This window comes from Triticum aestivum, chromosome 2A (genome assembly GCF_018294505.1).
Source record: "Triticum aestivum cultivar Chinese Spring chromosome 2A, IWGSC CS RefSeq v2.1, whole genome shotgun sequence".
NCBI lineage: Eukaryota > Viridiplantae > Streptophyta > Magnoliopsida > Poales > Poaceae > Triticum > Triticum aestivum.
In genome coordinates this window covers 619,052,673-619,066,437 of record NC_057797.1, presented here as the reverse complement: position 1 = coordinate 619,066,437, position 13,765 = coordinate 619,052,673, and the positions used below count along the sequence as shown (strand labels likewise).

The 13,765-nt window shown below is 49.5% G+C and overlaps 1 protein-coding gene across 2 annotated transcripts; it reads right to left on the bottom strand.

The window, feature by feature from the left end:
* Positions 1-4,892: 4,892 nt before the first annotated feature.
* On the bottom strand, positions 4,893-8,538 carry LOC123189811 (thioredoxin M2, chloroplastic). Of its 2 annotated transcripts, none has more exons than XM_044602303.1 (2): positions 8,186-8,538; positions 4,893-5,525 (listed from the first exon to the last, which is right to left on the bottom strand). In XM_044602303.1, exons 1-2 carry the CDS (start codon positions 8,418-8,420, stop codon positions 5,206-5,208), a joined length of 555 nt encoding a protein of 184 aa, XP_044458238.1. In that variant the 5' UTR covers positions 8,421-8,538; the 3' UTR covers positions 4,893-5,205. The 2 variants fall into 2 exon arrangements, with proteins under 2 accessions (XP_044458238.1, XP_044458239.1); XM_044602304.1 differs by lacking the exon at positions 8,186-8,538 and adding an exon at positions 6,913-7,060.
* Positions 8,539-13,765: the final 5,227 nt, after the last annotated feature.

The following is a 13,765-nucleotide window of genomic DNA, read 5'->3' as shown; positions in this document are numbered from 1 at the left end:
TGATATGCTAGGGACGTGTGGCTGACAAACGGGCTGCGAATCCGGATTCGTCCCGTTGTTCTGAGCAACTTTCATGTACAAAATTTTTCCATCCGAGCTACGATTTATTTTTTATTAATTTTCTAAAGTTTTAATTATTTTTAGAATTTATTTAATTATTTTAAAACAACATTATCCAGAATAGTGTATGCTGACGTCATCATGACGTCAGCATGATGCCAGCAGTCAACAGGGCGTTGACTGGGTCAACTGATGTGTGGGTCCCGCATGTCATTCACTATTAGTTAATTAATCAAAGTTAATTAGGTGAAACTAGTTAATTAGGCTAATCTAATTAGGATTAATTAAGTTAATTAATTAATTAATTAATTAATATTTTTATTTTTATTTAGTTTTTTTAATCTTTTTTTATTATTAAACGTTCTGGGGCGGGGGGCCCCGGCTGTCATTGGGCCAAAGGCCTATCGGGTTCGGGCGATTGGGTGCGGGCGTCACTCGAGCGAGCGCTAAGCGCTAGCGGGCGAACCCGACGGGCGCGGGCGGGGCGTTGCCCGCCATGGCACTGGGTAAGGCTCTAGCCAAGGCGGGGCTCGCCGGCTGGCCATGACAGCGCGGAGAGGGAGCTCCGGCAGGCAGCGGCTGTAGGGCGAGGCGAGGCGTGGCGCGCCGACCAGCACGGCAGCCGTGGGCGGCAGCGGCTGCAACAGCTGCATCTTGCAGGCGTAGGAGGGCGGTGGCGAGCGTAGGAGGGCGGTGGCGAGCGCAGGCGTTCGCGTGGAGGCGCGGGTGCGCAGGTGCGGCGAGCGCGAGCAACAGCGCCGAGGCGCGGCCACGGTGGAGGGGGGGCCGCGGCGAGCACGGAGGCAGAGGGGAGAGAGAAGGCGGCGGCTCACGGTCGGGAGTAGGGATCGGGGCAGCAGGGGTTGAGGAGGTCGACGGGGACGACCGGGCGATGGGGAGGGAGCAGGCCGTTGAGGTGGTCCGGCGAGGGAGCTCCGGGCGCCGGCGTGGTCGTCGTGCGGCGAGGGAGGTTCCAGGCGGCGGTGGCCGTAGCGGAGTGGTGGCTTGCGTCGGGCGCGGCCGTGCGGGAGGAGATGAGGAGGCGGGCGTCGATGGCAGGCGACGGCGCGGCGAGGTCGGAGCGGGCTGCGTCTGGCGGCAGCGGCGATTGGCGGGGCCGGCAACGACGGGCGTCGGGGCGGCCGTCTCCTCCCGATCCAATCGGGAGAGATGGGGGGGAAGGGAGATATTTTCGGAGGGAGGGGGGTTGTGGGGTGTCAGTGGAGTGGGTGGGGGTGGCGTAGTGGATAAGGAGTGGGTGGGGTGGGTGGCCGGCTGGGCCTGGTGGGTTGGCCCAGTTGGGCCACGGCCCAGGGGGTTTCTCCTTTTTTTCTGTTTTGTTTTTATCTATTTGCATTTCTGTTTTAAAACATTTTAAATTATTTAGACATTTTATAAAAATGTGTTTGCTGCACCATAATTACCTTTGTAACATTTGGCAACCACCGAACATTTTTGTTTCAATTTTTGAAAACTTTTATTGCCGACATTAATTTTAATTTAAAATTTGAATTTGACGCGGTTTGAACTAACGGAGGTTTAGCAAGAGTAATCGGGATGACATGGCATGATTAGCGTGGGATTACTGTAGCAAGATTATTCGGGCGTTACACGGGTCATCTCCTCGCGCAGGTAGTCGTCGCGCGACCACCGCATGGCGTCCTCGTCGGAGAAGCCGCGCCGGGCTATCTCCTCGTACTCCGGGGGGAGGCTGGACTCCACCTTGGGCTCGACGAGGGCGCTGGAGCTGCGGGTATGCGCGCTGACAGGCGTGTCCTGGGGCTCCGGCTTGACAGGGCGGAGGTGGAGGCAGGGAGAGCCGCCGGACGAGGAGGACACCCCGGTCTCCATGCGCCTCGGCGTCCAGAAGCTTCCCCGGCGGCGACGTGAGAAGGACGGGGGAGCGGGGTACTCGAGGCGCGGCGTGTTGCCGCCCTCGATGTACTCGAGGACGGACTCCAACGTGCGCCTGGGCACGCCCCACCACCGACGCCGGCCGGCGGCGTTGAACCTGCCGGAGGGCACGACGCCGTTGGTGGCCTCGAGCTGCTCACCGTGCCGGCGGCGGAAGTACGGCTCCCAGATTGGGCTGTCGGGGACGTATCGGGGCCCCTCCCTCGCCGCACGCGGCAGGGACGAGCGGATGCGTGCAATCTCCGCAAGCCGCGCCGTGCCGGTGGGTACCGGGGGCACCGGCACGCCGCCGGCGCTGATCCTCCACGCCCCGGGCACCCGCATGTCCGGCGAGACCGGGTACTCGGCCTCGAAAAGGAGGCGAGCCTCGGCCTCGTGCAGATGACGGCGCCCGAATCCGTTCGCCGCCGCGCCGTCGCCTGGGAAACGCTCGGCCATGCTTTCTCAACTGGTGACGGCGAGAGGAGGAAAGAGGGAGAAATGAGCGTGTCGTCGGTGGATGATGGGGTGAGTCTCTCCGGCGAGCTTGCAGTTGGCTTTTACAGGCGGGGACGCCGCGTGGTAGGCTTGACCGGCGCGTTACGCGTGGCGTGATTGCGTGGCGGCCGAGGGACGCGTCGCCCAGCCTTCACTGCGCCGCCTGTGAGGCATCAATGGAGGCTGACCGGCGCGGCAGCGCGCGGCAGCTTTGGCATTGATTCGCCGCGGGAAACGAGACGATGAGGACAACGAAGGGGCAAGAAGAGAGTAGAGTCGCTGACGCGGCGGGCCCGCGGCTCTTCCGCAAAAAACGATTCGGCCGGCGCCCCCGAGCGACCCCCAGCGCGCCGGGTTCGGGTTGGGTCCGCCGGCGCCAGTTTTGACCCGATCCGGCGAAAATTGGGCTCTTGGGGGTGTGACTGGGTCGATTTTTTAGCGCCGGTGGACGAAAAAACGTTTAGAAGGCTTTCTTGGAGACGCGGCTGAAGATGCCCTGAGAGTGCTCCTCGTTTTGCTTTGGTCCCTTCCCGATGGGCGATGGGCGAACGGCGATACGGCGGGTGCCGGCGTGTGCGTCGTCGCGTCCCATGCCGCGGGAGCCGCGACCCGCGATGATAAGGCACGGCGGTTGGTGCGTGCTCTGTCCTGTCTGTCTGGTCGCCCGTCCGTCCGTCCTTCCACGACGGAGGCGCGGCATTGCATTATGCAAGGCGCGCACGAGGCGCCCGGTTCCCGCACGAGCAATCATCGGGCGCCCCCGGTAGGTGCGGGGAGAGGGGGCGTGGCAGCCTGCCGTGCCGCCGCGCCGACGGCTGGTGGCGGAGCGGCATGTCATGTGGCCTGGGATCCAACGAGATCGCCGCGGGACGCGTCACGCCGGTGCACCCACGTTTTTTGCAGGGCCAGAGAGCGGAGGTTTTTGTTTACTGGATGTGGCGGATCCATATAGTTATTGACGAACCGTATATTGATATGCTGTCAGCTACAGCTAACGACGACGGGACCGGGAGCGGGGAGGGGTCATGGACTCATGGTCCGGCCCGGCCAATTGAATGCCCACGGGTGCGTGCGTGCGCCCACGTACTTGTACTACCAAACGATCAAGGTGCACACAGGTCGCCCACTGTTTGTTTACATCAATCAGGAGACCGTGGATCGCCGAGCTCCTTCCTCGCGCTGGCCGGCGGCCGCAGTTTACTGCATGCGCCGACTGTTTTTCTCAAACAGGGCACAAACCTAAGGAGGCAGCAGATCACTGGTTGGCAAAAGTTATATGAAGCTACTGTAACAGGTCCTCCAGATGGGGTATCAGACACAAACCTACAAAAGGAGGCATTTAAAGAGCTGAGGTCATGTTTGATAGCAAAGTATTTTCTAAGTATTTTGAGAATACTACAGTTTTTGAGATTATCGCAGTTTTATTTACAATGAGCTGTTTGGTTGCCCCTAACAACTATGCTTTTAATATTATAGTATTGAGGAAACTGCAGTTTTTCTCTTCATAAAAAAAGAACTCCAAACCTCTTTTTTTTTTAAACAGAGCTGCTGAGTGCTTAAATACTCCCTCCGGTCTTTTTTACTCTGCATATTAGAATTCTCTAAAATCAAACTTCACAAAGTTTGACCGTATTTATATAAAAAAATATCAACATCTGACATGCTAAAGTTATACAATATGAAACTTTAAGTCATGACACATCTATTGATATTGATTTCAGATTGTGAATGTTGGTACTTTTTTCTATAAAGTTCGTCAAACTTTACGAGGCTTGATTTTAGTCAAATCTTATATGCGGACTAAAAAGGACCGGATGGAATACAACGGCTAAACAGCAAAATTTACAGCGTTATGCGGCAACAGCCAAACAGGTTCTATGTATTGCGAATACTGCAAAATACTCTGTTTTGATAAAACTATGGTATCTCACACCTACAGACAAAATTACTGTAGTTTTTGATTCTTTGATTTATATAATACTTTGCTATCAAACACAGCCCGAAGCTTCCCCAAATGAAGAGACTTGTCACGATTCATGTCAAGAAAATGAACCAGATAAACTGGGAAATGGCGTTGATATGCTTTCAGTTCCAGCCAGCTGATGTGCAATGTCATGTCACCAATAATCATAATTCTCCGCCGACCGATTTAACACCTCTCGTGGTCCTCAGCACGATGCGATCGAATCAGACGTACATATTCGGCCTGTTCTGAATTCAATGTAACTACCAAACAGGGTTCTGTTTGTTTTGATCGATCAGTAATATACTCTGATTACGACTATTTTCCTCTGAAAAAGCAAAGAGGCATCAGTCTGTTCCATCCAACCAGCGCATCTGCATCTCATCCACAGCCATCTAAAAGATCAGAGAACCTTTTGATTGGGGGAACAGTGCTCACAATCAAGATCTAGAAACAGTATCACAGATTCATCAGTTCATAAGGGAAACGATCACATCAACTGACGGAATATGTGACATGATAATACAGAACATGACTCTTAACAGTCCCGTCATACTACATATCTACAGCCCAAAAGAATGGCAAAATGAAACCAGGCTTCCTTGGGATTTTTATCATTAACACTTCTGTGATTCTATTTATTGATGGTACAGAGAGCAACTTTCCAATACTATCTACACAAGTGAACGCACGTATAGAAAGATTGCGCAGATGACGTCGAGTTTTCGATGGTCTGACTGAACAATGGACATGGAATGCCGAGGAACCGTCGAGGAGGCCCGTTCAGCGTTTTACCTCTCGGTAAACTTCTCGATGCATGTGATCAGTGTGCTTTCAGGCACTGCTCCGATCACCGCGTCCTTCTTCTCGCCATTCTTGAAGATCATCATGGTTGGGATGCTCCGGACGCCATACTGGCTTGCTATGTCTGGATTCTCATCGGTGTTGAGCTTGTAGCATTTCAGCTTCCCTTCATACTCCTTTGACAGCTTACCAATAGCTGGATCAATCATTTTGCAAGGTCCACACCATGAAGCCCAGAATCCAACAAGAACTGGAATCTCGCTCTCTATAACAAGTGATTGCCATGTTGTCTTTGTGACATCAGGAACTACAAAACAAATGGACAGTATCACAATGAACAATTGAGAACACATAAATCAATGAAACTGCTGACGTACAGAAAGAAGAAAAAACCAAATCAACTAACTTCACAAGTTGTATGATCCCCAAATAAAATGTCCAGATCAAGTAGCTTGAAGAAAATATAGAGTAATTGGCAAAACCAAATCTTTACTGTTTCATGCTGATGAACATTGAATGATGAAACGAATAGATAAACAGAAAGCTAAGCTAACTCCAGCCATTAACAAGCAATACTACTGGCACTGTTTTCATGCCGTTGCCTCTCTGTCCAATGATCCTATACCAGACCAAATTGGTTGAGTTTGAAAAGTTAGAGGATTCAAACACAAATTTAAGTCCAAAAACAGCACGATATCTGCATAAACACCCATAAAAGTTCTAATCACTGTAAAGTGTCAGGCCGACCCCTAAAGTAGATCAACGAAATCCCAACCAGACTGAAAAATCTGTTCACGGATGATCTATAAAACCACTTTTACAGGAATAAGAATATCTTCAGCAGCAGAAGGCGCATGGCATTTCCATGTCAGATATTGATTTAGGGCCACTAACTTGTCGTTATTAACATAGGCGAGTATATTTCTTTCAGAAGGCACATAGCATTTACATTAATGTAGCACTAACAGTAATTGCTCTTTTGTTCAGAAATGAGTATATTTACGTTGCTTTGTGTAAGATATCAGTTTTTTTGAACTTCCACAGACTCTGACTGCACCATCACAGAAATACGAGGTTACAATCACAAGATGTCTATATCCAAAAAGCTGTGATTACTCCTTGAATACACCAACAGCTCAAGTTTTAGACACCGCAGACAAAGATTCATCTTAATATGTCCATATCTTGTATAGAACTTGTATTTCATTACTTCTGTAAATACTCCCTCTGTCCCAAAATAAGTTACTCAACTTTGTATTAACTTTAGTACAAAGTTGAGTCACTTATTTTGGGATGGAGGGAGTACATAGAATATCATGGTTGTATTGCAAGTCATTGAAGCAAAGTGTTCTATACTGCAAGGATTTTTTTTCGAAAGGGAGGCAAAAGATTTGCCTCATCGATTAATTAAGAAGAAGAGAATTACCCAGTCAATTAAAGGAAAACAGGGCGAAAACCGATACATATAGACCACATACTTGCTAAGAAAGAAACTCCATGACCCCACAGTCAACCCGACAAACATACATAAGACAAAACAACCATGATCCCTCACACTTCTACGTCACAAAGAAACCCCCAACAAAACAAAGGTTGAAGAGAACGGACACCACCAAATCCACAAAGACGAGCCAATCGGAAATGGTGGGTGAAGAGACCGAGTATCATCCATTAAGCAGCCGCTGACGCCTTACCAATGGCGCCACTCTTCTTGCCTATGCTCTTGAGAGCCTTCTTCACCTTCTTGATTTTGTCCGTAGAAGCCTCCTCCGCTAGGAGGCAAGCAATCGCCTTGCCAGACCCAGGACTAGCTGCCTCCAAGCAGGCGAGCAAGCTGCCAAACTTTTTCACGAAGACCACCTCGTCAAAACGTGCCAACATACCATCACGGTCAAAGACGGGCGACCGGATGGACTTTAGCGCCTCAGATAGAGTACTGAAAATGGAATTCAATCACATGGAGTACGATGTTTCCAAAAAAGATAAAAGAAGATTTCTGTGGAAAGCATGGTTTTCGAATCGATGAGTCGTTATGGGGTAGCGACTCGGAAAAAGTCGAGCATGCAGTTGTGACTAGTCGCGACTCGAGTCGCTAGTCGACACTATTGAGTCAACATTTTTTTGTGACTCATCGACTAGTCGCGCGACTCGAAAACAATGGTGGAAAGATCCGATATTTGCTCATTTATGTGTCACTGGGCAAGAAAACACAATTACACTGAAGGGAATAATGTTAATGTGAAATACGTTCAGTCCTCTCAGGGTCAATGATATGGTCCAGCATCGTTACCTTAAATGTAGCAGTGTTTCAGGCACAGTAGTAACAAATCTCCATCAACCAGACACGCAGGTATCGATAAGTTGAATAACTATTGAACAGTCTAGCATATCTACAATAACTCACATTAAACATTTATGCGATTCCATATTTAGATACAAGTGCCCCTCAATCCCTCATAAAACCAGATGTGTGACAACATTAATAGTTGTAAAGCAGCCCAACCATGCACACAGGACACAGCTGAATACACCAACAGCGCGCTGGTTTGTACAGCGAGCTTCCCAGGAAACTCAGGCGCAAGCTCTACAAATCAAGACAGCAGATGCTTCATGCATGCATGAAGACATGTAGGCACGTATACGCTGGCACCGCAGCAGAGACGTCGAACGTCGAGTTGCTACAAACGGGGTAAAATCCATAGCCTCGCGTCCACATCGCTGCTATGCTCCTAACAACTCGACGTTGGGGGACCCGCGTGGAAGCGACCCAAGACATGATTGGCCGATTCCCCGAAGCAAATCCTAATCCTGAAAGCAAAGCCTCATCTCATGCCTAGATGCATCGGAAAACACGCAGCAGATCCACGCAGACGCATTAATCGGATCAGTATTTCAGCACGACCAAATCTCATACGGAACACGGATCAACAATTCAACAGGCCGATCGTGCGAGCTGGCGCGTTATACCTTGGATGGTGGTGTCCTGGCCCTGGACGGCGCAGACGACCGTCGCGCCGCGCCCGACGCCCCACCGGCGGCTCACGGCGGGGCCGGAGACCGCGCGGAGGGCCTGGGCCTGGGACCGCGGGCCGCGGGCGGGCGGGAGCGCGTGGTGGGGCCGCGGCGCCCCCGCCCCCGCGCGCGAGGTGGCGGCGAGGGGCGAGGAGGAGGCGGCGAGGGAGACGGAGACGGCGGAGGCCATGCCGGTGGCGACGGGGACGGGGGGAGAGTTCCGGAAGCTGGGCGAGAGCGCGTTTGTTGTGATGCGAGCGAGAGGGGGACGGTTGGGGACGGACGGAAAGGGAGGCGGGCGGGGGTGGCTGGCTGGCTGGCTGTTTTTGCTGCTCGCCTCGCCTGTGGTGGCCTCGCGCGCCGGGGGCTCGGGCTGGGCCCGCCCGCCTGGCCCGGCTGGTCGTTGCAAAACCAGCGGCGGTGAGCTGGTGCTTTCGCTAACTTGTCACGAGAGATTGGGGAAAGTTGGTACGGCACATTGCTGCCAGCATCCTCACATCACGGGAGATTAGAGAGACCGCGCAGGTAGATTGGCAGTATCAGAATTAGAAACAGTGATCACCCCCGGAGCGATGTACCCTGGCCTCATTTGGTTCCAAGGGGAGATAATTCCATGGAAATGGTACCCTGGGTAGAATGCTCTTGACCAATTAATAACCCCGTGGAAACTTCACATCACCATTTGGCAGAGATGGGGATAATACGCCCTTCTTACCAATGCAATTATTCCATTGCGCTGCTGCGGCTACCATCACTGGAGAGATGGATGAGTTCCCACAGCTGCAGCTCTACAAGAACATGACTATCACCCGCATCACATCAGGAAACGGCTCCACCGAATTTGGTCTCGTCAGTGCCATGCCGGAGACAACAAGATCCGAAGAGGACTTTAGTGATTTCACCGCAGATCAAAGAAGCGTCACACCTGCTTTTCTCCTTGACGACCTACAGGGCTGGCGAAAAGTCACCACGCAGGTCAGATCGGGCCGGCAGCTCGACGAGGGATGCCAACATAGACCAGGTAGTGGAGGGACTCACCGTCGGCCTGGGGTGGAGGAGGGACATGCTGGCGGGTCGTCGATCCTGGGCACCGGAGGGAGGGGGTCATGGGCGTTGCTTCGGTCGCTGACGAAGCGGGCCAGACGCGTAGGTTTGGTCGCCGGCAGAGGAGCTCGGAGGCGGCGCTGGATCTGGGTCGACGCGCCTATCACGCTCGTCTCGCTCGAGCCGTGGCTTCTCTCCACGGCCTATGGGGTCGTGGCTTTTCTCCCCATGGAAACGACGTGGTTCGGGCAGGGATCCCTCCCCCTCGTGTGTGACCAAATGGCATCGTGGGCTTACACGGGTCAGTTCGACCGGTGGTTTTCCCGCACAGGGAAAAGGCAGGGACCCCCCCCCCCCCGCCCCGGATTCCATGCAACCAAACGAGGCCTCAAACTCACGGTGTAGGGGTTGTCGTCCCTGGAGCGTACTATTGCAAGGCGAAGATCTAGAGTGCGATGGCTGTAAGCGGGAGACGCCAACACCAAGTTGTTTAACGCTGCCGCGAATGGAAGTCATGCGGAAATTTCATCCCCACGATCATTGTAAATGGGAACGTCCTTTTCGATTATGAGGACAAGGCAGCTGCCTTCGACGATGCCTTTCAGACCATCTTAGGCTGCACAGCCCTAGATTTATACAACAATTATACAGATTTTTATACAACCCAACATATATATACAACATTGTAACTATATGATACAACAATGCGCTCCCTTGATCTTATGGAGCTAGGTATGAAACGGCCGCCCTATGTGATCTTGAGAGCATACTTACCGACAAGGAGGTGTAAGTGCATCTAGCGCCCCTTAGTGATTTTGGTGTATTGAAGACCTATAGGTTAAGGGACTAATGCGTTTGTGAGTGTACACATGTCTATAAGTCTATGAGGAGTTTGATATTTACAGAGAAAGTCGACCCCTAAAAATGAAGTTCTTCGACTGAAGACTTTGGATTTCTGAAGACTTCCTGAAGACTTTGAAAGTGAAGAAAATGGTGTGACCTTGAAGACTTAGTATTCATTCGAGGAACATGAAGTGTGAAGACTTTTGTTTTCGTAGTTTCATTTTCTCTTTCTTGAGTCATAGGAAACACCGTACTATTAAAGGGGTCGAGGAAATACTAAGGAAAATTTCCACGTGATGCTCAACTCAAAATCCTACACCTACCAATCCCTTTGAGTGAAGCCATTGGAAATCTCAAATAGCTCAGTCAATTTTTTCAGTGACAGAGACAAAGCTCTTCTGGTCTCTGAGGAATTTGTTCTGACTGAGGAGTTAGGAATTCGCCAGTGCGGATTGCCTACACAGTGAGGAACATGATAGCCCTGAGGATTTTGCTACTCAAAATTCCGACCATTGTTGTGCTATGCGCCAGCTGTCCCAAAATATCTATCCACCTAACGGTCATATCATTGAAGGGCATTTATGTCTTATCATGTCGGGCTGCTCCCTAGGCTATAAATAGCCGCCCCTACAACCACTAGCTGGTTAGCTGCTCCGAGAGAAACTGACACTTGTCATTTGAGAGCAACCCATCCTCTAAGGACTTTGAGCGAAAATCATCAAGTGAGGAAAAACCCAAAACCCAAACACTTACAAACCCCAAGTGATTGAGCATCACTGAAGAGATTGATCCTGCGTGGATCCGACGCTTGTTACCGTTGAAGACTGTGCTTCTTCCAAACGGTTAGGCGTCATGGTCTAGAGCATCCAAGAGGAATTGTGGATCGCCGAGTGACCAAGTTTGTGAAGGTTTGGAAGTCGCCTGAAGACTTACCACGAGTGATTGGACGAGGTCTGTGTGACCTTAGTTCAAGGAGAATACGGTGAGGACTGGGTGTCTTGAGCTGCATGTTCAGGACTGGGTGTCCGGGACTGTGTGTCCTCGAGTTTAAATACTCAGCCGCTCCAACCAAACGTACAACTGAGACAGCAGTTGGAGCTGGTCTACCAAATCATTGTCTTCACCAAGCTTACTGGTTCCATTTCCTCAACTCTTTCATTTCCTCATAATTGATTTGTGTGCTTGTTCATATCTGTGTTTGAAGACTTTGACTGAAGACTTTCTCAATTCCCTCAGTTTAATTTCTTCAGTCTGTTTGTCTTCATCCTATGTTATCCTGTGCTTACGCTTCCTGTACTGTGTGCCTGTCTTCATTTCATCATGATGACTATGCTTGTATTCTGTTATGTTTAGTTTTGAGTACTTATTCCGCTGCTAGTAGTTCTTCGCTAAGGAATTTCCTCACCGGCAAATTTCTCAGTGAAGAATTTCATAAAAATCGCATATTCACCCCCCTCTAGTCGATATAACGCACTTTCAATTGGTATCAGAGCAAGGTACTCCCTTGTTCTGTGTGATTTTGGTTTAACCGCCTAGAGTTTTAGTTATGTCGACCGCAGGTATGATGAAAGTGACATGCCCCATCTTTGACGGTCACAAGTATCCCAAGTGGAAGGCCATGATGAAGAAACGCCTCATGGCGATGAACAGCGAGCTGTGGACCGTCACTGAGATTGGTCTGACCGATCTGTACAAGATGGCGGAAGCTGATGACATTCGCAAGTACACTCTTCTCAACCTCACGGCGAAGAATGTCATCTGCTCCGGTCTGTCACAAATCAGTTCAGGAATATCATGCATCTCGATCATGCGAAGCTCATCTGGGACCGTCTCTCTGAGGTCTATGAAGGTCATCAAACCTGTCATGATCCTTGGTTTGAGGACTTCAAGGAATCTCTCAAAGCGATGACATTCGAACCAGAATCATCATCTTCTGTATCATGCCTTATGGCAAAAGATGCTGAGGCAACTGAATGCTACCTATCCGAGTCTAGTGATGATGAATCTGGTGATGAATTTGGACCCAGCTATGTCAAGCTTGCTTCCCTTGCCACTAAACAACAAAGAGTTTTGGAAAAAGTTCACTATATGCTAAACAAGAGTGATGATATGTTGGGTGAAGAAATGGATCAGTCAAAAGCTTTGGCTGAAAGTCTTCAGAGACTTCATACTAAGTATGGCACCCTTCAAGATCAACATAACACTCTATTATCTAATCATGAGAAGCTTTCTTATGAATTTCTTCAAAGAAAGCAAGACCTTGAGAAGCTAAGAGTGAGTTATGAAGATCTTTAGAAGGAGCACGATTCATTACGTGATCAACAAATCATCGCTTCTCAGGAAGAATTTGTTCCTCCTTGTTTGAAATGCATTGAACGTGAATCTGCTAATTCTTCACCTAAATGTTCAAATGCTGCTAATGTTTCAAATTCTTCACATGCCTCTGCTATCACTAATTCCTCATCTGAGAACATTGCTAGTATCACTGATGATGCAGGGCTGAAGGAATTATACATGCTAGGCATGTACAAAAGCCTCAAAGGGCATCAGACTCTTTGTGACGTGCTTAAAAAGCAGATCCTCAACAGGAACCCTAAGAAAGAGGGTATTGCCTTTGAGAGGAAACTCAATACTGATGGTACATATTGGAAGCCTGAGCAGTACCCCAAAACTACATGAGTTGCTGCAAAGGGACCTCCAGTTGATCCATCTAACCTATCTGGATATGCATGTGAATCTCCTCATTCTGATGATGAGTCATTTGACTCCAACTACAAACTGTTCAAAAATCAGAATGGTGAAGTATTTGCTAGATATGTTGGCACTAACTGCAGGAACGGTTCCCCTATGAAGAAAATCTGGGTTCCCAAAAGATGCCTTGAAAATCTTCAGGTGAATGTCATCATGACACCACCTGTGAAGAATAGGAACCCCAGATCAAATTCTTTATATGGACCAAATTTTTCATATGGATCCAAGTCCTCATACGGACCAAACTCTTCACATGGATCATATTCCTCAAATGGATCAAAGTCCTCATATGAACATCATCGTGCTAACCCATCTGTTTCGCAGAGAAGATCTAAGTATTATGGATATGTGCATTATTTTTCAAATTATTATGTCCATAAGTCCTCGAAGAATTTCTCTGCTTACTCTTATGCTTATTCTAACCCCTCTTATGTGAAACGAAATGGACTGGCTTCTATGCCATCCTTCTCGTATGGAGCTCGCAGAATGATGAACCCCTTCAGATGTGGGTGGTGAAGAAAAAGAACTAATCTCTTCTGCAGGGTCAGGTCTCCAGACGTATGTAATCATCTGAAGAATTTGCTGGAGACCTGAGTATGCCTGATAGGATGCAGGCTAATCATGAAGAAATGAACCTTCATTTCTCACGTCCTCACATTGCTTTATCTGTTCTGTTGTTTGATGAAATTGATCTGATGAATTGATGTCATATTCTTCACTGGTGAAGTATATGAGTTTGTAAGCTGCACTAATTCATCTGCAGGATGATCAACCCAAAGCCACTGAGTGGGTCCTCGATAGTGGATGTACAAATCACATGACTGGTGACAAGAATCTATTGATGGATGCTCCATTATCTCTATCACATCTGAAGCATGTCATCTTTGCTGACAAAGG

Coding starts and splice junctions, on each gene's coding strand:
- LOC123189811 (XM_044602303.1), bottom strand. CDS start 8,420: ATGGCCTCCGCCGTCTCCGTCTCCCTCGCCGCCTCCTCCTCGCCCCTC. Junction 5,526..8,185: donor CCAGGACACCACCATCCAAG/GTATAACGCGCC, acceptor TTTGTTTTGTAG/TTCCTGATGTCACAAAGACA.